The sequence below is a fragment of the Crocuta crocuta genome, unplaced genomic scaffold, assembly GCF_008692635.1.
Source record: "Crocuta crocuta isolate KB4526 unplaced genomic scaffold, BGI_CrCroc_1.0 scaffold322, whole genome shotgun sequence".
Lineage (NCBI taxonomy): Eukaryota > Metazoa > Chordata > Mammalia > Carnivora > Hyaenidae > Crocuta > Crocuta crocuta.
The window spans coordinates 579,955-605,447 of NW_027532592.1; the positions used below are offsets into that span (position 1 = coordinate 579,955).

Consider the following 25,493-nt stretch of genomic DNA (forward strand, 5'->3'; position numbering starts at 1 on the left):
TCCCTTCTTCCCAGCTAGGCGGCGGTGGCGTGGCGGTGGCTGGGGAGAGGGGTGACAACCGCCCCCTCTCCGGGCTGCTGGACTGTCCCCTCTGGGTCTCAGTAGGCTTCGGGGGGGAGGGGCAGATTGCACCTGCCCCCACTCCGTCCAGAGTCTCTGAGCAGCCCACTCACCCTCAAGCTCCTTCATTTGCCTCTGCAGGGGGCGTGATGACAGGGGAGTCCCCACCAGGACTCTGGGCCTTCAGGAGGACCCCCGTCAGCTACTTCCTGTGGCGCTTCTGGCTACTCTGTCAGCAGCACGCGGTCCGGTTTGTGTCGGGAGCCGGGTGGGTGGCGTGAGACGTGTGGACCAGAACGTCACGAGGAACAGGGCAGTGCTTTGCGTTTTGAGAATTATCTGTCTTCCCCTTGACAGCTTAGACCAACAGTTCATAGTAAATCACGCCGATCAGGGTCTTAAGTCTTTCATCTATGTTCACGGTCAGTCGTGCCGCAGCCCTGTGGGCCGTAGGGTAAGAATTATGACCGTGGGCTCTGTTTTTCCCAGATCCAGGAACGAGGCTCAGGGAGGTTAAGCGACCGAAGGAGAGGGATGCGGGGTCTTTTGTCTTCACATCCTCTGCCCCTCCCATTTCTCCAGCTCTGGGTTTGAGAAGCCTCACCCCCCAGCTCGGCGGGTAGTTGCAGCGTTTCAGAGCGGAGGGCTGCAGTGGGTGAGGAAGCGGGTGTACAATTTCAGAGCCATTGGTCATCTGTGATGGATGAGGAATCCCAAGGGAGGGCCCCTCACTAGTCAGGCATCAGGAGGGATAGGGAATGTGACAGTGTGGTGTTCCAGTGAAGTGTGGGGGGCGGGGAGGGGTGGCGATACATTCTTTGAGGACAAAATTCTGTGTCTGGCAAAAAAGAAAAAAGGTTGAGATTTTGCAGCTGGTTTTCTTTAACAGCATCACCAGCATTGTTTCGGAAAGCCACAGAATTCCACAGAATTTCCAAACACAATGGAAATCCCAGGAGTGCAGGGTGTGGGTTTTGGGGCCTGGGGCGGGTTTAGACTGGCATGGGGAGGGAAGACCACAGCCTGAGCCATTTTGTCCTTCCCCAGCAACGAATTTCACACGGCCGTGCTTCCCTCGATCTTGTCCGCGGGATGCCGAAGTTTAAGCCTGGGAAGGGTGGGCACCAGGAAGGAGCAGCCCCTCCCCCCGGGTTTAGTGGGGGCCGTAAAATCCAAATGTCAGCCCAGGACAGCTTGCATTTGGTGCAACTCTAATGACTGTCTTCCCATCAGCTGGTGTCCAAGGAGGCACATGGTGTCAGTTAAGCTCCGGAGTGACGTTCGACAAAAGTTGTTAATGGGAAATTCATTTTCCCCATCCCCCTGTATGGAACAGCATGCAGTGCAGACACCCAGAGAATTTCCAAACGGCAGCAACAGTGACACCAAACAGGGGACATCATGTCGCCCACGAGATTCGTGGGGCCACACCAAGGAAAGAGAAGGAAAATGGGGGCAGAAGGAAGACTCGCGCCTGTGGAAGGGGCTCCCCGTGCCTGCGAGCACTCGGCGAACTTGTCACAAGCCTGTCAGCCCCTGGCTTGAAGGTGGCCTGACTCCCCCCAGGTCTGAGGGAAGGAAGACGACTCTCACTGGGGCTGCTTCTGCCCTGACTCCTCCCGCCTTACCCTTCAGATTGGCATCCAGTCTGCACTCGGCAAACCAGGCGGCTCAGTGGTGGTGGATTCAATTCTGGGGTTGGAAGTAAAACCTTATGAATGGGGAAGTCAGGACCCTGGGCTCTACGCCTGGCTGTTCCACAAGCTAATGGGAATTAATCAGTTAATTGATTTTTGTTTATTTACTTGAAAGAGACAGTGCAGGTCGGGGAGAGAATCCCAAGCAGACTCTGTGCTGTCAGTGCAGAGCCGGACAGGGGGGCTTGAACTCATGAAACCCTGAGATCACGACCTGAGCCGGAACCAAGAGTCGGATGCTCAACCGACTGAGCCCCCCAGCGCCCGCAGCTAATGGGAATTTATGATCCATCAGTATAGTCAGATGCACGTTGACGAGGAGCTTTGGTGCAGGGCAGATGTGACCACGGCTGCGGGAACACAAAGAAGACGAACCGTAATTCTCCCCAGTTGTGAAGAGCGTATTTCTGGGGAATATTCTTGTCCCCCCCGCCCCCCACGTGTAGGAAGAGGTACATTGTAATGGTTACATAGTACATGCCAACATAATGAGGGGAGAAAGAATCTTAATATAAGGGCTCTGTAATGAACACAGAAAGATAATACCTGCAGCACTCCGGAGGGAGTAAATGATTAATTGTAGAAGATGAAAGTCCAAAAGGAAGAGAAGGAAATACAGGTGAGGTTTTATTTGATCTCAGAGTAGGGAAGCCTCATGTAAATGGCAAGGGAAGAAAAATCAATGAACAGTACGAACAGACTGAGTCACGAATTGCACAGAAAGCACATTCATAGCCTCACAACAGCAGAGCCCTGAGAGAACACCAACGTCTAGTGAGAGAATGAAGTCACTGCAGAATTGTTCACACCATGGGGTTTTTTAAAGAGTAGCCAAAATTAATGCCCGTAGTGACGCACAGTGATCTGTATAAATCTTAGCAATATAATATTAAGTGCAAAAAAGGTTAAATGGCCTTTTAAAATTTTTATTTATTGGCGTGCCTATGGGGCTCAGTCGGCTGAGCGTCCGACTTCAGCTCAGGTTATGATCTCGCGGTTGAGTTCCAGCCCCGTGTCAGGTTCTGTGCTGACACCCCAGAGCCTGGAGCCTGCTTTAGATTCTGTGTCTCCCTCTCTCTCTGCCCCTCCCTTGTTCATGCACTCTCTCTCTGTCTCAAAAATAAGTATTAAACATTAAAAATATATAAATTTATTTATTATTTTTGAGGTTCGACTGACCTAATAGCATGTTAGTTTCAGCCATACAACAGAACAATAGCGTGTTTATGCCCAAGTTTAACACGAGAGGTTTCGAACGTTAAGTGGAGTTGAAAGGATTTTGCAGTAGACACCTGTATACTCTCCCATCTGGTTGTACCATTCACATTTGGTTTTATTTGCTTACCTGCGTGTCCCGCCAGCCTTTGCCTTCATCCAGTGGGTCTCAGCGGGGGATGGGGGGTGAGTTTGCCCCTTAAGGGACCCTTGGGAATGTCCTTGGGCATATTTGCTGGTCACAACTGGAAGAGGAGGCCAGTGGCATCTAGTTGAGCCTAGATGTGGCTCAACACACTATATGGCACAGGACTGGCCCGCAGCAAAGAATTATCCAGCCCTAAACTATCGTGGTGCTGAGCTCGAGGAGCCCTACCTTCATTTCTCCATCTTGTTTTCTGATGCATCTCAAAGAAGGTTGGAGATACCTCCCTCCCCCCACCCCGGAGCGCGATCACCGCCTCAGAAAGTCCTCTCTTGGCCCCTCGCAGTCACGCCCCTCGGACCCCCCACCACCGAGGCGACACTGTTCTGATTTCTCCAGTGCAGATGATGCTTGCCTGTTCCGGAACTGCATATACATGGGAGCATAAAACATACACCCTCCTGTGTGAGAGTCCAGCAGTGCTTGGTACATTCCAAAGCCCCTTCGGGGGGCCCAGACGTCTCAGTTAATTTCATAACAACGCTTGGATTTTTTTTTTTTTTTTGCCCTTTACGTTGTGGATGTTGACATGGATGGAGCAGAGGCAGTGGCAGGTGAACCGAGGCTGCGGCCCCACACTGTAGTTACTTGTTCACCTCACACCTGTAGAAAAAGAAGCCAGTAGTGACTAAGAATGCCCCTGATGAGGCTGCATAAGTGATTAATTTTATTAAATCCTGAGCCTGTGTCCCCTTCATCTGTGTGATGAAACCGTAGGTATGCGTGATGCCCTGATGCCACGTACAGCAGGGCCACCGCTGTCACCAGGAAAAGCAGGGGGACCGAGCTGTGACCCGAACCAGCTGACCCACAGATGTCAGGCAAACTGGTCATTTGGCATGTGGCAGATAGAGGGACCCTGTCACTGGAAATAGCTGACAGTATTTGTTGCTACTGATAGAACTTGACCTTTCAAATGCAAATGAGAAATTTGGAAACTTGTGCGGCATCTGGGTGGCTCAGTTGGTTAAGCGTCCAACTTCAGCTCAGGTCATGATCTCATGATTCGTGGGTTCGAGCCCCGTGTCGGGCTCTTTTCTGACAGCTCGGAGCCTGGAGCCTGTTTCAGATTCTGTGTCTCCCTCTCGCTCTGACCCTCCCCCACTTGTGTTCTCTCTCAAAAATAAACATTAAAAAAAATATCGTAGATAACATGCACCAGCACATGGAGATTCTGTATAACTCAGTGAATCATTATTTTCCAGATGACCTGTGTATGACGTTACATCACATGTAGTAAAAGTTCCTTTCCAAGTGTAAATCGACCAAGGAATTTCACATAACAGAGTATGAAAAGTCATCGACGTGGTTACAGGTGCCTCATTGCAACTACCCTTTAAGAAACTGCCACCTGTGAGGTTTTGCTTTGTATCAAAGATGAATAGCCATGATTATCTGAAAAGGCTGTTAAAATACTCCATTTTCCCCTTGTGTATCTATGTGCGGCTGAATTTTCTTTATATGCTGTAAGTACAAAACCCAATCACGGCAGATCAAATGCAGAGGCCAATAGGAGATCTGGCCTATATTCTATTAAGCCAAACATTAAATTGGCAAAGATGTTAAAAAAATGCATTTGTCATTCCTCTTCTTTTTGGCTTGAGAAAACATTTTTCTGAAGGGCATTAGTTTGTAATAGGTTTGGTTTATCATATTTAAGTGAATTAATATATATTTTGGAATGTCTTCATTTTAATTTCTATTATCATAAAAGAGAAACCACATAAACAAAGGCATTTGAATGTCCTCAGTATTTTAGAGGGTGTAGGGGTCCTGAGGCCAAAACTCTGTGCACCGCTGATTTTCATAGTGCAGTTAAGATGTGCGTGTTACTTATCAGTAGTTTAGTCCTATATAACGTGGTACGTACAGATTTCTCTCACTGTCCAAAAGTAGAACACTCTTAGGAAAACTTCCCGAAGCTGAAATGACATCAAGCAAAGAAGCAGTTTCTGTTCATCTACAGGGGACAATTTTTGAGCATTCCCAGACCCCCAAAATATCCTCTCTCAGGCTTTTTCTGATACCCTAGGACACATCTTGCTAGTGGATGCACAAACTAAATCGAGATCAAGCACAGATGCTCACAGACACAGGTCACACTCTGGAGTCTGGACGCTGAGATGCTCAGTGGGGTTCTGGGGAAGGAACCGGGCTCAGCCAACACTTGCTGCTTGGGGGAGGGGCAGGGACGCTGCCTCTATAACACTTGGTGCAAAGTAAACGCTGATCGCTATTTGCACTGTTTGCCTTTTTTCAGAAAAGCAAAAGTCCTCTTTGAATTTAGCTAGATGTAAGGCTTTGTAAAGCCCAGGAAAAGCACTAGGTATTTTATAAAACAAGGAGAATGATACCAGGTAGTGGTGGGGGGGGTGCTCTTTCCAATAGAAAACCACTTCCCAGAATGGGGATCTGTGGCAGCAGCATGGCCACGCGCTGAATTTTTCCTGTTCAGTCTCTGGCTTCTGAGTCATCTTCCAGATCTCTACAAAGAGCAGTTTGTGACCTGCTGGATGGCTGATGGAGAAAGCGTGGTCTCCTGCATGGGACGAGAGGAATGAGGCTGTTGACCCTGACATTTAGAAATTCCCACTGGGAATGACTTTTCTGTTGGGTTTCCATCACCCATCGAATCCTGGCTTTGCTTGCTGTGGATCGTCCCCTCACTCCCACGTCCAGTGCAAGTGGCTTGAGGCCAGCGAGGGGCTCACGTAGCGACGATCGGGGCGCCCCGCCCCCAGTCCGCAGAGGAGAGAAAGATTTAAGCCCAAGTTTATTCACCCTTAGCAAAGCGCAACTAGCTTTTATTATTATTATTATTTTAGGACTTGGGATAAAAAGGGCCATAAAAACGAGAGCATAAAACAGCTTTTACTGAACAAACATTATGCTGATTTATTTGTGAGCGAAATCTGAACCATATGGTCTGGTTTTCCCTTAAAACACACAAGGGGTTCAGGATTAAGGGAACAGGCACTTGGCAAATTTGTTTTGTGTTTCACTGAGCTCATTATGTTAAGAAAAATAAAAGAGGGGTTCTTGGTGGGTCCCGTGGTCGCCGAGTGCTTCCTGTGTGCGGGACAGGGTGCTGAGCGATTCCCATCCCCGGTCCACTTTAGTCCTCCGGCAGCCCCAGCAGGGGGCGCCCCCGCCCCCCGGGGCAGCAACAGTGCCCAGCGCAGGGCCTCACCACCTGTACGAATTTTTGCCAGCACGGGGAAGATGTGGAATCCAGGCTTTGTCCACAGTGACAGCTTTTCCTCCTCAAATCCCAGGCGGTGAAAAGATGAAACTGAAAACGAGCCATGAACTTGGGGCCTGAAGGTGAGCTGGTTTCTCAGGTTCCCTTTAACCAGCTCCTCCCAGGGGGAAGGGAAGCAGGGTCTTCCTGACCGTCTGCGGAGGGTGGGGGGAGGTGGGGAGCGAGTCTTGTCTCTCTCAGCCACCTTGCCGGGGAATCGGGCGTATTCATGCGTTTGCGGCTGTCTGATCTCTGAGTTTGGGAATGAAAAGCAATCACTGCAGAGTCACGTGCTGCTTGCCGTGATGGAGACGATGGGATTTTCAGTCATGGCCTCACAGACCTGCAGGTGAGTGGCCCTCATTGGTCAGGTGGCATGTTTGCACGTTCTGGAGATGCAGGCAGTCTGTTCTCAATGGACTGTTGGGGATGGAAGGCTGTGGACTCCGCCAGCCCCTATATATTCTGGGGACACTGTCTTTTCAGCACGAGGTGACATTAAGTGTCAAGATGTGGCTGGGGAGGGGCGTGCGTTTCTGGCTGAGCGGGTGGTGGATGGGTCAGGAAGGAGGGAAGGAAGGATGCCCTTGTGAGGGGCAGGGTTGTACACTTGTCAAGTGTAGGGTTCTCTGCACTAGTGTCTTTTGGTAGCTGAAGTCCCCTTTGTATGCAGATGTTTGTAACAAAGAGCTGGCTTGAGGTCCATTACCTTCCCGTGTGGTCTGAATTAAGAAACAAATGTCAGTTTCCTCCTCTTAATTGTGATCACCTCCTACTCACCTGTGTGGTTTAAGAGAAAGAACTCAATCTGTTTAGTTCACAGCCAGGGGATTTCAAGTCTCCGGAACACTCTGCACAATGTTGCTAAAACAACAGTGTAACAAACCTTCCAGGTGGCATAGCAACAGGATCAGCCCTCATGAGGGGGAACTTGGAACTTGGCTGTGTCTTTGTAGCCAGACCCGAGGCACGGCCCCCATGCTGTCCTCTGTCACATGGCCCCCTGTCTTCCCCCTGTCACATGGCCCCCTGGTGATGGCCGTGTGTCTCTCGGATGCCCTGTGTGCAAAGCCACTGCCTTTGCAACTTGCTCCCTGCTTGGCTCCGGGGTGTGGAACTGAAAATCAATAATGACAGGAAATGAGAAGAACAGTTACAATTTTAAACCCGTTGTTTCCTGAGCCACCAAATGTACCAGACTTTGTTCTGTTTGGGTTATTTTTCAAAAATCCTATCGTAGTTTTTTTTTTTCCCCAGAACTCTGACTGTATTGCTTATGCGAAAGTGATAGGAAATTCTTAGACCTGCCTTCGAAAGTCGTATAAAGTACACCTGCCGCTGAGGACAGAATTCCTTAGCAAATCGGGGCACCAGGACGACCTCCCTCTTCACCCTCTCTTGCTCTGTCTGTCTTGCCGGCAGCCCCTTCATGGGTCCTCTGACCTTATGGGTTCTCTACCCCTGTGTATTTCCATAGCTGAAGTCTCCTTTGTATCTAGATGTTTGTAAGAGCTGGCTTGAGGTCCGTATCTTCCCATGTGTTCTGGATTAAGAAACAAATGTCAGTTTCTTCCTTTTAATTATAAAGACTGCCTTAGTTATAATTAGGACTAGAGGAAAGAGTAATAATCATATTAATGAGAGCAACGAAACACTCACCGTTGTGGCGTGCTTATTGTACGCAGGAAGTGGTGGTTAGTGATCTACATCTATTATCTCGATTCCCCGCGGTGATCCTAGGAGATCATACCACCTTCAGTTTGCAGCTGGGACTTAGCAAGGTCACCTCACCCACCAAGGCCACACTCTGCGTAGGAGTGGAGATGGGACAGAGGTCCAGGCTTGTCTGATTCCAGAACTCATGTCCAGCCACCACATGATACTGTCTCCTAAAAGCAGCCTGAAGCTGTAACAGAAGTAAAAAAGGTTACATTCCCACTGTCCGGATTTGTTTTACCCACACGTCTTTGATTGGGAAGATTGTCACATTCCCAAAATTGTATTTTTAGGGAAGTTGCAAGTTTCCCTTCCATATGATCCTTTGAGATCAGGATACTCTGGGCCCAGAGTGATGTAGGGATAATTCCTACAGGAGGCACATTATATTTCATAAGTCCTGATGGTAAGGAGCTCATTACGTGTAAGACGTCCAGAGCTATCCCTTGGAGCCAGATCCAGTCTGGTCACTGATTTGGGCTTGGTGTTGTGACTTTGGTCTTGGCTGTTGTGTTCATCAATCTGATGTGTACTTACTGTGTTGGTGTATATTTTACTAAAGTTGTATTTGTAATCTTGTAATCCATAACTGATGGGCACAGCGACTGTTGAAAGTGTGAGTTAAAGGAAAGGTTTGATTATTCTATAAGAAGAGTGTTGCTTTGGACTTAAAGGGGCTGCCACCTAAGCCTGAATTGCTGTAATTTTCCAAAATTCTCCATTCATGCTTTCATTGGTGTATATAAAGATTAACAAAGAGAGCAAATAAAAGCATTCACAGTCCACACCTGAAATGTAACTAGGAGACAGAGAATACTATAAGTCTCAGTTACATATAAATGGGGACATAAGCATTCAAGACCAGCAAAACCAACTTCTCAGTGACCCCGCTCTGCCAAAAAGTGCCATTTGTTAAGATACTACACTTAACTGTAGCAACAGAAGAGGGTGCTCTTGAAGTAACTGGGTTAGTAAGCCGCTCAAACGATTTTAGGAACACTGGTTCTTAATAGTTTGGGACATTCAAGTTATTCAGGAAGGACCAGCAGATGACACGTAACATGCAGAAAAATGTACTGTAAAAGGAAAACAGAAAACAAGAACTAAAACTCTTCAATGGAAGGAGTAGAACACATCCACTTAAAACAACCACCAAGCAAAAGAAAACTATAACACTCCTTTCAACACGAACTGAATTATCACTGAACAAGCATTTGGAGAAAGAATGCCTCAAATCAGAAATTTGAAACTCTCAGAATAGAAACAAAAGCCTTGAAGAGGTAAAATGAGAGTTTACGACATGCAAGAACGACAACCAAAATGAGGTGGAGAGGGACACAGAGAAAGTGAGCAATAGAAGATAGGCAGTGAAGGTCCAACACACCAATAATTGAAGGGAAAAAAAAGCAGATCAGTGGAATAAACCAGACTTTAAAAATTACAATCCGAGAATTGTTTCCAGAACAAAGAAGGTGAGAATCTACATACTGAAAGTTTCTACATGTATCTGGGAGACGTGACCCAGAAGACTTAAATTCTAGCCTATCCTAATAACCTTGGAAATTAAACTTCCTTTTTAATTTCTGTTAGGGGATAGAAAGCAAAAGATCAGAGTACTGGATGGCTTCCTGTTGTGATATTCTGAATAAAACAGGTGGGGTACAGTATGAAGGGCCCTAAGTGGTTGCTGTGTGAAGCGGGACCCACGCGTGCCATTCTTAAGGCAAGTATGGGACATCCAGGGCTTGCCATTTGGATCGCTGTTTTGAGTAGTTAACTAAGAACATGCTTATCACCTTCCCAAACACCCCCACTGCAGGTGGTTTGTACAGTGTGTCATTTATGTTTTGATGGACAAGGCGTGGATAGGTAAGAAAGTCAGGCATGTGAGCGCTCACTTCAGATGTTGGTTTCCATCATTTACGGGCTGTGGGTCTTTGGGAAAATCAATCTTAATCTCATTCAGCCTCCACCTATTGCCTACATCATTGGTTTGTTGTTGAAACGAAAGGTTAGTGTGTATGAAAGAGTTTCACACAATGCCTGGGGCACAGCTAGTGCTCTGTAAGTATTATAATTGTTCATGTGTGACCTATAGGATTTGTCATGTGAAGAAAACTTGAAGTAAAGTCCTTTATAAATCTATAATGTTAACAGTCGGGGGACACTGGAGTGGCTCAGTTAGTTACGCATCTGACTCTTGATTTAGGCTCAGGTCATGATCTCATGGTTCTGGAGTTTGAGCCCTCACATCGGGCTCCTGTGCTGACAGTGCAGAGCCTGCTTGGGATTCTCTGTCTCTCCCTCTCTCAAAATAAAGAAATAAACTTTGAAAAAAAGGGGTGCCTGGATGGCTCAGTCAGTTAAGCATCTGACTCTTGATTCAGGCTCAGGTCACGATCTCACCATTCGTGAGTTCGAGCCCCACATTGGGCTCTTTGCTGTCAGCACTGAGCCCAGTTCGGATCCTCTGCCCCCCTCTCTGTCTGCCCCTCCTCCTCTCATGCTGTCCCTCAAAAACGAAATTTAAAATAAACCTCCCCAAATCTCAATCAGCTCCTGAATGAAATTTGTTTTATAAATTAGAGGTTTGGTGTAGTGAGTTTTCCGGAAGAATATATGACTTACATTGTATAATGCAATGATGCTTGGTTTTCCTGTGTACTTTCTTCTTTTTGGTAAAATAAAAACATGAACCTCTGAGCTCCAGAGGGCAGAAATAAAAAGCACGCTGTAAGAGCGCTAGAACTCCAGAGCTCGGCGAGGGGTCCTGAGTGTGCGAGGCAGTGAGCCCACGGGACAGGGACGCCGTCTGCCGAGCTCTAAGCACGCAGCAGGTGCCTGAGAACGCTGTGTCGCTTGAATAAATGCATGGGGCCACACAACTCAGAACTCTCATTTTGCAGCTGGAAAAACGGGGTGCGAGGAGCGAAGTGAGTAAGGCGAGATGGGAGTCCGGTCAGTGCCGATGGCCACACCTATCTCTGTGGCTGGCGGAGTGACAGGAAGTTGTGAGGTCGCACCCAGCACGGTGGCTGGATGCTGTCCCCACCCTCCCCCCTCCCTCCCTTGCCGCTGGCCCTGGTGGTGTCTCCTTTGCCAACACCGTTTAATCTTCCTTCTTTATGGGCAGATGGCACATTCCCGAATCCTCTGATAGCAAGCCTGCTCTCCTGCTGCAGGACACCGTTGCAAGGTGCCCTTGGTTGCTGGAGGCCGTCTGGACGGGTTTTATGGAAGGAGAAGTGCTTCTGCAGCACCCAGGAAGCACCCAGAAGCCTTCACTTGGCTCCAGGAAGCCACGTCCTGGTGAATCGTGATGCGGTGGCTGTGGCCCAGGGACTTGCAGCCATCGTGGCAAAAAGCCCTCGTGGGACTTCCCTGTTCACTTCTTTAAGCTTTTCGTAAACAATTTTCCCTCACCTCCCCCTGCCCCTGCTTTGTTTGCTGGGAGATCTTTTTTTTTTTTTTTTTTGTAATTTTTGAGAGGCAGAGAGCAAGTGGGGGAGGGGCAGAGAGAGAGGGGGACACAGGATCCAAAGCAGGCTCCAGGCGCTGAGCTGTCAGCACAGAGCCCGACGTGGGGCCTGAACCCATGAACAGTGAGATTGTGACTCGAGCTGAAGCTGGACGTTTAAGCAACTGAGCCACCCAGGTGCCCCTTGCCTTCTTACTTTTTAATTTTTTTTAATTTTTAATTTTTATTTCTGAGAGAGAGAGAGAGAGACAGCGTGAGCAGGGGAGGGTCAGAGAGAGAGGGAGACACAGAATCTGAAACAGGCTCTAGGCTCTGAGTTGTCGGCACAGAGCCCGACGTGGGGCTCGAACCCATGAACCGTGAGATCATGACCTGAGCTGAAGTCAAACTCTTAACCTACTGAGCCACTCAGGTGCCCCAAACTTTTTAAAGAATCCTGGAGAGCAGTACTTAAACCGTCCAGTGATGAAGGCCCAGATTTCAAATTTCCCAATATGTTACATGTTGATACATTTGTACATCAAAATGAATTACTGGAAAAATGCAATGAAAAACCTTAAAGACATTGGGGTGCTGGGTGGCTCTGTTGGTTAAGCATCCGACTCTATCTTGGCTCAGATCATGATCTCATGGTTCAAGCCCCTGCATCGGGCTCTGTGCCAAAAGTGTAGAGCCTACTTGGGATTCTGTCTCCTTCTCTCTGCCCCTACTTCACTCACATTGTCTATCCCTCTCTCTCTCTCTCTTTCTCTCTCCGTCTCTCTCTCTCTCTCTCTCAAAATAAATAAACTTAAAAAAACAAGAAAAGGAATCTACTAAAGACATGTAAAATATAAGCCCCTACTTTTTTTTTGTTTGTTTACTCTTGGAAACAGTGGATATAATTTATACTCAAATTGGGGCAAGAGATTCTAAGTGCTTACTCTGAATTTCTGTACTTATCTCTGGGCATCAGTAAATTGCAGACTCGGCTTTGAGTAGTCCTTAATATGGAGATATGGCTTCTTATCTTAAAGTTTGTTTTCCAACATGGACTGGAAGGGTTTTGTTTTCTGCCTCTCTTCTCCCTCTCCCCGTCCTGATTCACCGATTTTCCTTCCCGAACCTGAGGGTGGCCCGAGTAGCTGGGAGCCCCCGACGCTTGGTGGAAGAGGGAGGTGGGTCAGGTGGAAATAGAGCTGTTTCCCACCTCCCTTGGCAGATTCTCCCTGAGGATGAGGCATCGTTCCTCTTTCGTCTGTGCAGACAGTTACCTGAAATCCCACAGAAAATTGTGATACTGCCCATGGCAAAGAAAGCAGTTACTGACATGAAGCCAAGGAGAAAAGAATGTGAGCTAATGAAGGGGACCATGTCTCTGGAAGAGCTGCCTCTTAGCGATTTACTAGAGAATGCCTTCTTTCTTTGCATTGGCTTCTATCAGAAATTCAGAGGAAGTACCCTATGGGTGACTAGAACCCAGTTGTTTTTTAACTTTATTTATTTATTTTGAGAGAGAGGGGGAGAGTGAGCAGGGAAGGGGCAGAGAGAGGGAGAGAATCCCAGGCAGGCTCTGTGCCATCAGTGCAGAGCCCGATGTGGGGCTTGATCCCCCGAACCGTGAGATCATGACCTGAGCTGAAACCAGGAGTTGGATGCTTAACCGACTGAGCCTCCCAGGTGCCCCATAGAACCCAGTTTTGATGCCCTGGTTGGGGTCATGGTCAGCACGATGATCTCCAGAATGTCTCAGGGTTTTCTCATCCAGAAGCATTCTTCCTGACACTGTAGTTTTCTTTGCCACATACAGTCTCTTGCCCTGAAGCCACATCATCCTCCTCGATCCTTAGAATTATTCGGATGCTTGGTGACTTCCTGAGTCCCCTTTTGCAGCTTCTGGTATTGCGTTTTCTTTATTGTTATTTTTCCTTGGGGGCTGTTGCGACTTGCCCAGTGGGATTGCAACATCGCACCTCGCTGGTCAGTGCCTTAACGTCGAAGTTCTGGAAACTTGTGACTTTGGTGGGTAGAATTCGTCTTCTGTTTCAGACATTTGGGAATTTCAAGATCCCGCATTTTGCGTGTGTGCGCGCACACGTGTATGTGCATATGTGTGTGTGCGTAAAATTACTGTGGGCAAAGGCCACCGTCCTCAGGCTCTCGTGTGTGTAGTTGGTTGTTTCCCTTCTGCGGGAAGTAGTCAGAAGGTGAAAGGGGGCTCACGCTATGGTAACATTTCTGCCAGAAGCATCTAGAAGCAGAGGAAGAGTAGTGAGGGAGACTGAGTGCGACGGTTCTGTGTGTGGGAACCTACAAGGGGCAGAAGACGGCATCCAGGGAGAAAGCCGTAAAGCTACCAGGAGCTGCTGGAGGGAGGGCGGAGGCTGGTCAGAAGCCGCAGGTGACTCAGAGAACCAGAAGGGGAGAAACCTGCTTCCTCGAGACCCTCATGGAGCTGGAGGACTCGAGCCTGGCCCAGTGAGCTGTCCCCAGGTGACCTCCCGTGGATTCCGGGTCCTCACTCTTTCCTGGTCGGACAGGGGAACGTTCCCGAACTTTACTAAACAGGACTCTCCTGTCAGGAAAAGAGCAATCAGTGATGAGGAACGTCTTCCCTTGTTACCAGTCAGCGTCAGCGTCCCCTGAGCACAGCCCTGGAGGGTTTGGGGGTGTTCTTGTCGCAGAAGGAAGCAAGGGGCCAGGAGGTGTGAGGGCTGCATGGCCTGAGCCTGCAGGGGGCTCCGGGGGGCGATGACGAGGCCGAGGACGCCCGGGCGGGAGGGAGGCAGCCGGACCAGCTTTCCTGCAGAGACTGTGCTGGCTCCCGGTCTGCGACCATCCGACCATCGGCTGTATGGTTCTCGGCAGGAGAGGAAGGTGGTGCAAGGAGGGGGGCACGCTGTGCCTCGCTGTTCTCAGAGCTGCTGGGAGGAAGCGGGATCCAGGCCCTTCTGGCGGGAGCAGGGCTCCTGGGTCCCTTAGAGGTACAGTCCAGGCCTTGATAAAAGCTGCCGCCAAGCCTCCCTTTGCCTGGCAGCCTCAGGAGACGGCGACCCACTCTGTGCCCTCCTGTGTGGTCCTGGAGGCTGTTGCAGGCCTGTGGGGACAGCAGCCCTGGTGGACGCTGTCCCAGGCGGCTCTTGGCTCCCCTCCTGTCCTGTCCGGCAGGTGCTCCAGCCCCAGTGATAGCAGGAGCCGTGGCTGAGTGGCACTTGCTCTGGGGACTGGGCTCAGGTAGCTCACCCCTCTCTAGGCATGAGCTCAGGCTGGATTCTAGGGTGGCCTTTGGGGCTCATCCCTGTCTTGGCAGACTTGTCTCCAGCCCCTGGAGATGCAGGAGGTTAATGGGTGTTCCTTGAATTTCCCATGTTTTCTAGAACCTCTGTGCTTTTCAGACATGCCTTTCCCACTGCCTGCAATGTCTTCCCTTGCCCAGGAGACAAACGAGAACAGTGTCTGTTAGATTTCAAATAGCATCTTGAATCTCATGGTTTTTAAAAAAATTTTTTTAAGTTTATTTATGTATGTATTTATTTATTTAGAGAGAACAAGCAGAGAGGAAATAATGAGAAAGAGGGAGAAGGAGAACCCCAAGCAGGCTCCGCACTGTCAGCACAGAGCCCGATGCAGGGTCTCGAACTCATGAACTGTGGGGTCATGACCTGAGCTGAAATCAAGAGTCAGTCTCTTAACTGACTGAGCCACCCAGGAGCCCCTCATGGTCCTTTTTAAATGGCTCAAACACGCAGGTGATAGAGAATGCTGTGTGGACTTTCCATCACCGGCTTCATCAGACCTTAACGCTTGCTGTATTTGCTTCAGATGGCATCTTAGTCTCTGGATTTGAAGGGATAAAGTAGCTGAGGCTCTCTCTGGGCTCTTTCCCACTCCTGTTCTCCTTCCTGAGAAGCGGTAACTTTTCGGTAACTGATGTTTACCATTCCTGTGCTTGGCCTTCAAATGCCAGCTACTTGTGCACGTAACAAATGCAGACATCTATAGTGTCTTAAGCCATTGAAAGGTTGTGCATAAATGGTATCATACCTTACATAGCAAGATTCTATAATTTGGTTTTTCACTTGACAATTTGTTTTTGAGATTTTTGTTTCTGAGTTGACACAGGCGTAGTATTGGCTGATATATATATTCCAGTGTAAAAATATGTGGCTCATTCACTTCTGCACCTTCTCTGAGTTAGGGTCTCTTTCTCTGTTATGTACATGCTGCCTTGTACATTCTTAGATATGTCTTCTTTTGTGCCTGCATGGAAATTTCTCTTTGTGTACGAGAGAGAGGGGTTGTCAAGTCATTGATTGTACATCCCCACTTTACCCATTATTCCAAAATTCCCCAAACTCTGAAGTGATCTACTAGATACTGCCATCTTACTTCTCACTTGCCAATGCTCATTTTTGTCAAACTACATATTTTTGCCGATCGCGTGGGTGAGACGTGATGTGTGATTGTTGTTTCAATTTGCATTTCCCTGATTCCTAGTGAGACTGATCATCTTTGTGTGTGCTTTGTAGCCCTTTGTAATTTCTCCTTCTGTACATTGCCTGTTCATATCTTTTGCCCATGTTTCTATTAGATGTTTGTTTTATCCTTATTGGTTGAGGGGTTCTGTATATATTCAAAATAATAATCTTTTGTTGGTTATGCATTTGGCATGTTATTCCTCCAAGTCTGTGGTTGTCCTTTACATGGCATCTTGTTGTACAGAATTTTTATTTTATTTTTTTTAAATTAAAAAAAAATCTTTTTTAATGTTCTATTTATTTCTAGGAGAGAGAGAGAGAGAGCGTGAGCAGGGGAGGGTCAGAGAGAGAGGGAGTGACAGGCTCTGAAACAGGCTCCAGGCTCTGAGCTGGCAGTCAGCACAGAGCCCGACACGGGGCTCGAACCCACGAACTGCGGGATCATGACCTAAGCGAAAGTTGGACGCTTAACCGACTAAGCCACCAAGGTGCCCCTAGAATTTTTAAACTTCCATATAGTCAGCTTTATTCATATTATTCTGTTTTTCATGTTTTTTATGTATCTGATCTAGGAAACACTTCCCTAAATATTATTCTCTATTCTAAAAGCCTGTTTGTTTCATTAATCTGAGGAAGATGGTCCAAGTGACTTCAGTCTCTTCTTGAGAAATACGGACTAGCATCTTGCAAATTGTTGTGATATCTAGTTCTCCTATGGCAGAATCAGCAAAATCCGTGAAAGGGTGCACATTTTGCTTTTAGTTATATGATTGTGGATTTGGCTCCACAGGCTTCTGCCACAGTTGGTGGAGAGTTGCTGCTGGCCTCTGGCCTAGTGTAGAGTGAGAGCATGGCTGAATCATAGTGGGAGGCAGACGGAGTGAGAGGACATTTATGTGAGTGAGCACAGAGGGGGATCACAGGCATGGCACAGGCCTGTCCCTCCTTCTCGTATGTCTTATGTTGTCCCTGACCTCTGCTCTGTCTTAGCCACCTTTGGTGTTCACTAGAACCAGATTCCAAGCTGCCCAGAGGGCTTGTGGGAAGGGACACATATGCATGTGTGCATGTGCACACACGTTCCATGATTTACCAATGATCCCTTCTGTTCCCCAGCTGCTTCCTCTCCTGGGTCCAGAAAGAGGCTCAGAATGAGGGTCCCCTCAGCCACGGCACAAGACTGAGGATACAATCAGGATGAAATTTTCAGCTCTTGAGCATTTGGGGTCATGCCAGGACTGAGCTGAATTCATTGATGCTTTTTATGTCTGTCAGGTGCAGAATTCCACACCGGGAGCCCATGAACCTCCGAGTGATGGGGAGGAAGGAGTCATGGGCCTGCGAAAGACTGAGAATAGGAAATTAACTGGTAATGAAGAGCGTTGGTGGTAGAGAGCAGCTGGGGTCTGACTGGTGTGACTGGATGTACCAGAGCCAAAGCTGCCTGTGGCTTCACCGGGGGCTGTGTCGTCTGGCCTTTATTCCTGACTGGCGAGTCTTCAGTCCGTCCCAGGCTGCGTGCCCCACAGAGCACGTATGCTGTCTGCTTCGGGTCGGAGTGCTTGGCTGTGTGGACTGCTGTCACACCACTGTTGTGCCTCAAGATGGAGAGTTTGGGGAACACTGGCTCTTGGGGTTGCCCTTCCTGATGGGGCGATCCTAGGCCAGAGTCTGGTCTCCTGGTGCACGTGTCACTGGTTCTCACCAGAGGGTAGGGCTTTGGGAAACTCCTCATTCACACACTTCAGTCCAGGACACCCGTTGCAGACCTTTGAAAGGTCTTAAAGCGTAAAGAACTTAACAGGTGCAGGCTGGGAATTTTGTATGTCAGCGATGTCGCTTTTGAAAAGACCCCGTCAGTGAAGTTCCAAGCTTTTAAGCATCAGCCAGGGCCACTTAGATGCCACCCAACTCAAGGCTCTTGCCTTTATTTTTTTATTTAATTTTTTAATGTTTATTTATTTTTGAGAGAGACAGAGAGACAGGGCATGAATGGGAGAGGGAAAGAGAGGGAGACACAGAATCGGAAGCAGGCTCCAGGCTCTGAGCTGTCAGCACAGAGCCTGACGCGGAGCTAGAACCCATGAACTGTGAGATCATGACCTGAGCCGAGTTGGACGCTTCACCAGCTGAGCCCCAGGTGCCCCAAGGCATTTATCTTTAGAGCCATCAGTCCTTCCGGGGATAGTTGATGTCTTCATTAGTCTTCTCTTCAGTAGCATCCACAGTGGGGCTCACGTTTACTGGCAAGGGTGTGTGTGACCACAGTGGTTGTTATAATGCTCAAACACAGCCACACATGCTGGTTAATTACAGCTCTCCTCAGTCTAAGTCCCGACTCCTGCAGGATTTCTGGGCCCACCCTGCAGTCAGCACCTGGAGGGCAACACCAGTTACAGCAGAGGGTCTTCAGGACTCTGCTTGTGACTGGTTTTTATTCTCCTGAGGAGACAGACAGGCAGACACAGCCCCACTCCCCCACACCTGGTCATTGAGGAATCCATTTCCATCAGTAGATGTCTGTGCCACAAAAATTGTTAAGTATCGTGACGATCGAAACACCATAAAGCAAAAATTTGAGCCCTTTTCTATGGTTGGAGGGCAAAGGAATTCCATTGTGTGCAGAGCTATGTGCTGGGTTCTTTGGAGACATTATAATAATAGATGGTGCATGAAAAGCTTGCTTGGGGCAGAACACACACACACACACACACACACACAGTTTAAAAAAGCAGTGTGTCATCCCATTGACATTGATGTAGAACACAGGTGCCGAGGGCTTGAGCAGGAAAGATACAGCCAGCCTGCTCCAGAGTCTAAAGGATTTTCTTTCTTTTGTTCCTTAGCGTGCCTTCCACACATGGCTGCGTAGGATTTTGGTAAATATTTAAAAACGTAATTGATCGGGGACTATCAAGTGAAGTTTTAAGGCAGGTTGCGGGGGTGGAAAGGGGAGAGAGTGGACCTTTGGGAGCTGGACAAGGGCACGGGCGGGGTGCGGCCGTGACCCGTCACAGTGGTGGCGTCGGCTGGCAGGTTGATGAGGGCAGTGGTCAGTGAGCGGAGGGATTGTAGATGGCAGCTGGCAGGACCCTGTGGGCGGGGCACTGGGGTTTGGATTTAATATAAAAATCAATAAGGATGCAATGGTGAAGGTATTTCAGCCATCCCTTAAGTTATAGAGCAGACTTCTTGCCCCAGCATAGTTAAAACTCACGTTTTTGGAAAGGGGGGGGTAGAGGGAGGACCCCCCCCTCCCTCTATCACGTATTTTATTACTATTCCTGCAGAAAGCCTTGCTTTTTTTCTCTTTTGCTCCGTGTACCTTTCTGAGCTGCTCTGCGCAGACGTCTGCAGCTCACCAGGGCCCACATTAACCCTGGTTGCAATGCTCAGACTCGCGGAGGGGTGGGGAGAGCAGAGAAGCTGCTTCTATTAGTTTACACCACCAGCAGTGCAAATAGTGCCACGCACATTCAAATGGCTTCATTATCCTCTTAACATCCTGGGTAAGTCCGTGGCTTCCAGCTCAGATAACAATGTTTTTTTCTGCCTGTGATAAAAATGCCGGTAGCATACTTTTATACCCCAGGATAACTGAGCACGTTGATGGAGACATTGTGACCCACTTGGGGACTTGGGTGATATTAACTTGGAGCGCTGTCTCGGGCACAGAGGACCCTCCGTAGGGTCCACCGTCAGAGGTCTGAGAGCCTGTGTTAGGCACTCAGCTGCCGAAGTCATGAGCCCTCTTCCGCCTGCCTTCGAGAGGGCAGAATTATCTTGTAGGATCTCAGATTCCTCTAGATGCTCATGGTGTTTCCATTACCGCTTTCAAACACCTTTTCACATCTGAAGATACTTATGTTTGGCCAGAAACCAAACTCCGGCTGTTTCCTGAACTTGGGAACAATCCTTAACCACATTCACTCGTTTTTAATGATTATTAAAGAAACAGGCTTGCTTTTGTGAGCTCCGCCGTGATGGAAGTTGTTAGTGCCAAGAACTAAATTGTAATAAGGTTGAAACGCTCATGTGCGCGTCACAGCAGGGATCTAGGCTTAGATAACACTTTGTTGTTTTTATGGGTAAATCTGCTCATAAAAATCTCTTTAAGCGAACACATGATTATCTCCCACGGTAGTTTAAACTGAACTTGATTTGTGATCTTGCTTATTTTCTTTTCTGTTGGAGGTATCTGTCAATATCGCTGACATATGTTCTTCTATGGGAATAAATGCTAAATGTCACATCAACGAAATCAAGTGTAAATCAGTCTGAAGCTCGAGTGGAAACCAGTTGTGGGTACCTGAATAAATTTATCATACTCCATTCCCTTTTAAAAAAGTTTTTTAAAATTTTGTTTGAGAGAAAGCAGAAGCAGGGGAGAGGAGCAGAGTGGGTGGTGGGGGAGGAGAGAGAGAGAATCCCAAGAAGCGCAGAGCCCAATGTGGGGCTTGATCCCATGATCCTGGGATCATGACCTGAGTCAAAATTAAGAGTCAGACACTCAACCTACTGAACCACCTAGGTGCCTCTCTCTATTCCCTTTTCAAAAAAATTTTTTTAAATATTTATTTTTGAGAGACAGAGACAGAGTGGGAGCAGGGGAGGGGCAGAGAGAGAGGGAGACACAGAATCCTAAGCAGGCTCCAGGCTCTGAGCTGTCAGCACAGAGCCCAATGTGGAGTTCGAACCCATGAACGGCGAGATCACGACCTGAGCCACAGTTGGATGCTTAGCCGACTGAGCCACCCAGGCACCCCTCTCTGTTCCCTTTTTATTGAAGGAGGCTTTCTGGGGATTTTCGATTCCTGGAGAAGCTTCTGGAGGTTGCTGTGGAGAGAGATGTTTGACGTTAGGACAGGGTTAGCTTAGGAAGGTAAAGAGCGAGGGGGAGTGAAGCAGAATAGCACCTTAACATGACTGGAGCGAAAGGAGTTTGAACACCCAACAGAATTTCTGTCTTCTAACAATGCCGTATGCCCTACGCCAGCTCCCTAGATGTAGGTGAACACAATTTAATTTAATAACACAGGTTAGCGGATACTGAATCCGCTGACCTGACCTGAGAAGGATCACTTTGTTTTGGAGTTTGCACAGGACAGGTTGGAATGATACTAACATTTGATCTGCGTGCACCCTTAGGTAGGATACCCAGAGATGGATATACTGAGAAACTGATGAAATGCTATTTTTCTACCTATAGAAAGTCCTATAACTATTTGTGTTGAACTTTAGCCTTCCTTTGTCAGCCAATTTATACAAATTCTGCAGTATTTCAGTTTTACTAAAATCTACAGGAAATAACATACCATGATCTTCATCTATACTCAGCATGTTGCACATTTGGTTCACCCACGTTTCTTAAAGTAGTAAAACATGGCTGAAGGCCTCTCACTTTCCTCTTCTTCCCCTTCCACTGCTCATTCTCCCCTAGAAATAAGGGAAATTAGCCTATCTGTGCTTCGTGGAGGCCAACATAGTTTTGTATGTAGGAGTAATCTATAATGGCCAAATATAATGTCTGTTATGTGTGTTTTAAAATTATTCACAATGGTATCCTACTTTACGTATCCTTTGAGAACTTATTTCAGTTGATGAAACTGTTAAGATTTATCTGCTGATGTAGTTTATTTTCACTCTAACTTTCTAATGAATGATAGAGAATGGTTTACTTAGCCATTCTTCTTCTAATGGACCCTGAAGTTGTTTCCAACTTTTCACCATTACAGACAATGCTATGGTAAACATCCTGTATAAGATTTGTGCATGCCATACTTTACACATACCTTCCGGTGCCTAGGTGGCTCAGTCGGTTGAGCATCTGACTCTTGATTCCAGCTCAGGTCATGATCCCAGGGTTGTGGGATCGAACCCCACGTTGGACTCTGTACTTAGCCTGAAGCCTGCTTAAGATTCTCTTTCCCTCTGCCCCTCTCCGCTGCTCACTCGTGTGCTCTCTCTCAAGAAGAAATTTTTTAAAATTAAAAAAAAAAATTAAAATACCTCACGCCTATATTGCTTCTGAAATGGGCTGGCTCACAGGACTCACAGCCTCAGGTTTGCCAGATGTTGCTGGAAAGTTCTACAAAGGGTTTTCGCTACAGTCGCACCGTTGCTGTGTGTTTTCATACTCTAAAGTTTTGTCAGTCAGATGATCATGAAAGGGCATTTCATTGTTTTAATTTGCATTTCCCTAATGACCATGAGATTGAACATGTCCTCATAGTTTCATTTGCCATGGGATTTTTCTCTTTTAAAAATACACTGCTTGTTTCCTTTGCCAGTTTTTCTCATTGTTTTGCTTATATTTTTCAAACTCGTTATCATAATTGAATTTGGGGAGGTTTGGGGGTGCCTGGGTGGCTCAATTGGTTAAGTGTCCGACTTCAGCTCAGGTCATAATCTCACAGTTTGTGGGTTCTGGCCCCACGTCGTGCTCAGTGCTGACAACCAGCTCAGAGCCTGGAGCCTATTTCAGATTCTGTGTCTCCCTCTCTCTCTGACCCTCCCCTGCTCACGCTCTCTCTCTTAGAAATATATAAAACACTAAAAATTTTTTTTTAAAAAGAGAGAATTTGGGGATGTTTGAATGTGAATCTTTGTTAGTCGTTGTCTCAGGGGTCTGCAAGACTGTGCCTAGGTTCTGTGTTTCCCTTGGGGGGGGGCACTCACAGGACTCAGCATATAGTCTTTTTTTTTTTTTAATGTTTAACTAATTTTTGAGAGACAGAAGGAGACAGAGCGCAAGCAGGGGAGGGGCAGAGAGAGAGGGAGACACAGAATCCAAAGCAGGCTCCAGGCTCTAAGCTGTCAGCACAGAGCCCGATGCGGGGCTCAAACTCATGAACGGTGAGATTATGACCTGAGCTGAAATCAGACACTTAACTGACTGAGCCACCCAGGTGCCTCAGGACTCAGCATATAGTCTTAATGCAAAGATTCATTACAGTGATTTTGCAGAGCAAAGTTGGCAAAGGGAAAAAGGTGAAGTCCAGATGAAACTGACCTTAAACTTCCAAGAGTCCTCTTCCTGTGGAGTCATACAGGGCGATGCACTTAATTCCTTCAGGACCAAATTGTGACAACAAGTATGCAATGTTGCCTACCAGGGACACTTGTTGGAGAATCCATGCCCAAGGTTTTTATTGGAGGCTGGTCACGAAGACATTCTCTGCCTGCCACATACCAGAATTCCAGATTCCCCGAGGGAAAGCAGATGTTTGGCATAAACCACGATGTTTGTATGAACAGGTTAGGCACAGCGAGCCACTCCTATCAGATCTAGGAATGGTGGGAACCTTCTCGAAATGCAAGTCCCAGATGCTAGCTGAGGACCAAGCCAGGAAGCAGGCATTTCTGAGGAGAGCAGTGAGGCCTTGCTGTGGAAACATTTTTCTTCACAAGTGTATTCATTTTCAATATCTTCTCCTAATCTGCATTTACATTGTCTTCTGTCACAAGTAGTAACATCTGTGCTTTCTTCAGTGCTGTATAATTTTAACGTCATGCCCAAGACACCCTTGCCTGCCCCATTTGTAAAGGTAGCACCCTACGTTTTTCTCGAATATGTATTCATGTGGTATGTCACAGACTGGCTCACTCTTGGCAAGGCTAATACTTTGTGGATTCTCTTGAATTTTCATAATTGGCATTTAGGACCACCTGTCTCTCTCTTTTCAGTCTTTACTCCTCTTCGTGATTTTTATTTTCTTACTCCTCTGGCTACATTCTCTAATACCTGCTGAGTGGGAGTCAAGGACATCCTTGTTGGTTGTAAGTTTTTTTTTTTCTTAAATTTTTAAAATGTTTATTTATTTTGAGAGAGACAGAGTGCGAGCAGGGGAGGGGTGGATAGAGGGAGACACAGAATCCAAAGCAGGCTTCAGGCTCTGAGCTGTCAGCAGAGAGCCCGACGCGGGACTTGAACCCATGAGCCATGAGATCATGACCTGGGTTGAAGTCGGACACTCAACCAACTGAGCTGCCCAGGTGCCTCTGTAAGGTTTTAATGGGAACGTATCCATCGTTTGACCATTAAATACGATGTTTGCTATGCGACATGGGTAGATGTCCTTTATCAAAGTAAGGAAGTTCTTGTCCCAGTTTGTGAATGTTTTCCTAAATTTTATGAATGGGAGTTGAATTTTATGAAGTGCTTTTTCTGGAGCTGTTGAGGTGATTATAGTTTTTGTCCTTAATATGTTAACAAGAGAGCTGCATTAAGAGATTTTCTAATGTTAAACTATTCTTTTGTTATTCACATTAAAAATACTTTGGCTATTATTATCCTCATTATTAAATATACCACTGGGCATGACTTGCTAAAATTTTATTTAAGAATCTCACATTTATGTTCATGAGTGAATGCAGCCTATGATTTTCTTTACTGTCCTTATCTGGTTTGGTTTCAGACTTTATAGTAGCTTCACCAAATGAGTTGGGGAAGTTTTTTTTCTTTTCTATTCTTTGGAAGAGTTTGTATAAGACTGGAATTGGTAAAACTTGGTAGGATTTGCCTGTAAAACTACCTGGACCTGGGGAACATTGTGTCAATTTTTAACCACCCACTTAATTAAAAAAAAAAAAAAGATTATAGGACTGTTTATTATTTTGATGTATTCTTAAATCATATATAGATTAAAGCCCTTTTTTATTATACTGTGTATAGAATTTTAAATTGTCCTTTTTTCCACGAATGGGCATTTCCTACATCATTAAATCTTCATCAAGAAGGTGACTTTTAAAGCATTAAATTTAGCAGTGGTTTTTATTTATGATTAACTTTATTTCTAGAATTTCATAAGGTCACCTATGTTACTAGCTGTGCTAGGCTCCTAGGAGACATGCAATAATTTCTGCCATACGTTGCACCCAGAATGAACCAGGTATTGTAACTTTCCAGGGCAAAATGCTGGAATTTCCTCCTGCTTTCCTAGCTGAGGGTAAAGGCAATTCTGTGAAAATTAATGGCCAGGGGTGGGGTGGGGGCTTTCCTTTTTGCTAAAGGAAAATAACACATTCTTTTGGAGTGATGACTTATTTTTGAAACACATCCTGCCTGCACTGATGAGCCCAGACTTCTAGTTCGGAGTAATCTCTGTTGAAAGATTTTTTTTTTTCTTTCTTTTTTTTTTTTTGTTCTTTTTTTTCTAGGGTTTTCAGAAAGGTGACAGATTCTTAGTTCTGGGGAAGAGTAACCTGGGGAGGAAATACTTCATAGAACATAGCATACAGGTTTTTACGGGGCCGTTCTTGATGGCCCACATGGGACCAGCCCCCTTGCTGTACAGGCATCTAATTGATGCTGAATACAGGGGTCAGAGTCAGTTGCCCTGTGGTGGGTTTATGCAATGCTCGTTTCAGGTTTGGTTAAGTGTTGGACCCTTTTGGTGCTTGACTAATGACACAGCAGTTACAT

The 25,493-nt window shown here is 46.9% G+C and overlaps 1 protein-coding gene across 1 annotated transcript in view; it reads left to right on the top strand.

The window, feature by feature from the left end:
- Positions 1-209: 209 nt before the first annotated feature.
- The window catches only part of LOC144244561 (kinesin-like protein KIF26B), a 266,228-nt gene continuing 240,944 nt past the window's right edge, over positions 210-25,493 (top strand). Inside the window, exon 1 of the mRNA XM_077779911.1 lies at positions 210-328. Within this exon, the coding sequence (XP_077636037.1) occupies positions 210-328 (119 nt within the window). The remainder of the gene's footprint in view (positions 329-25,493) is intronic.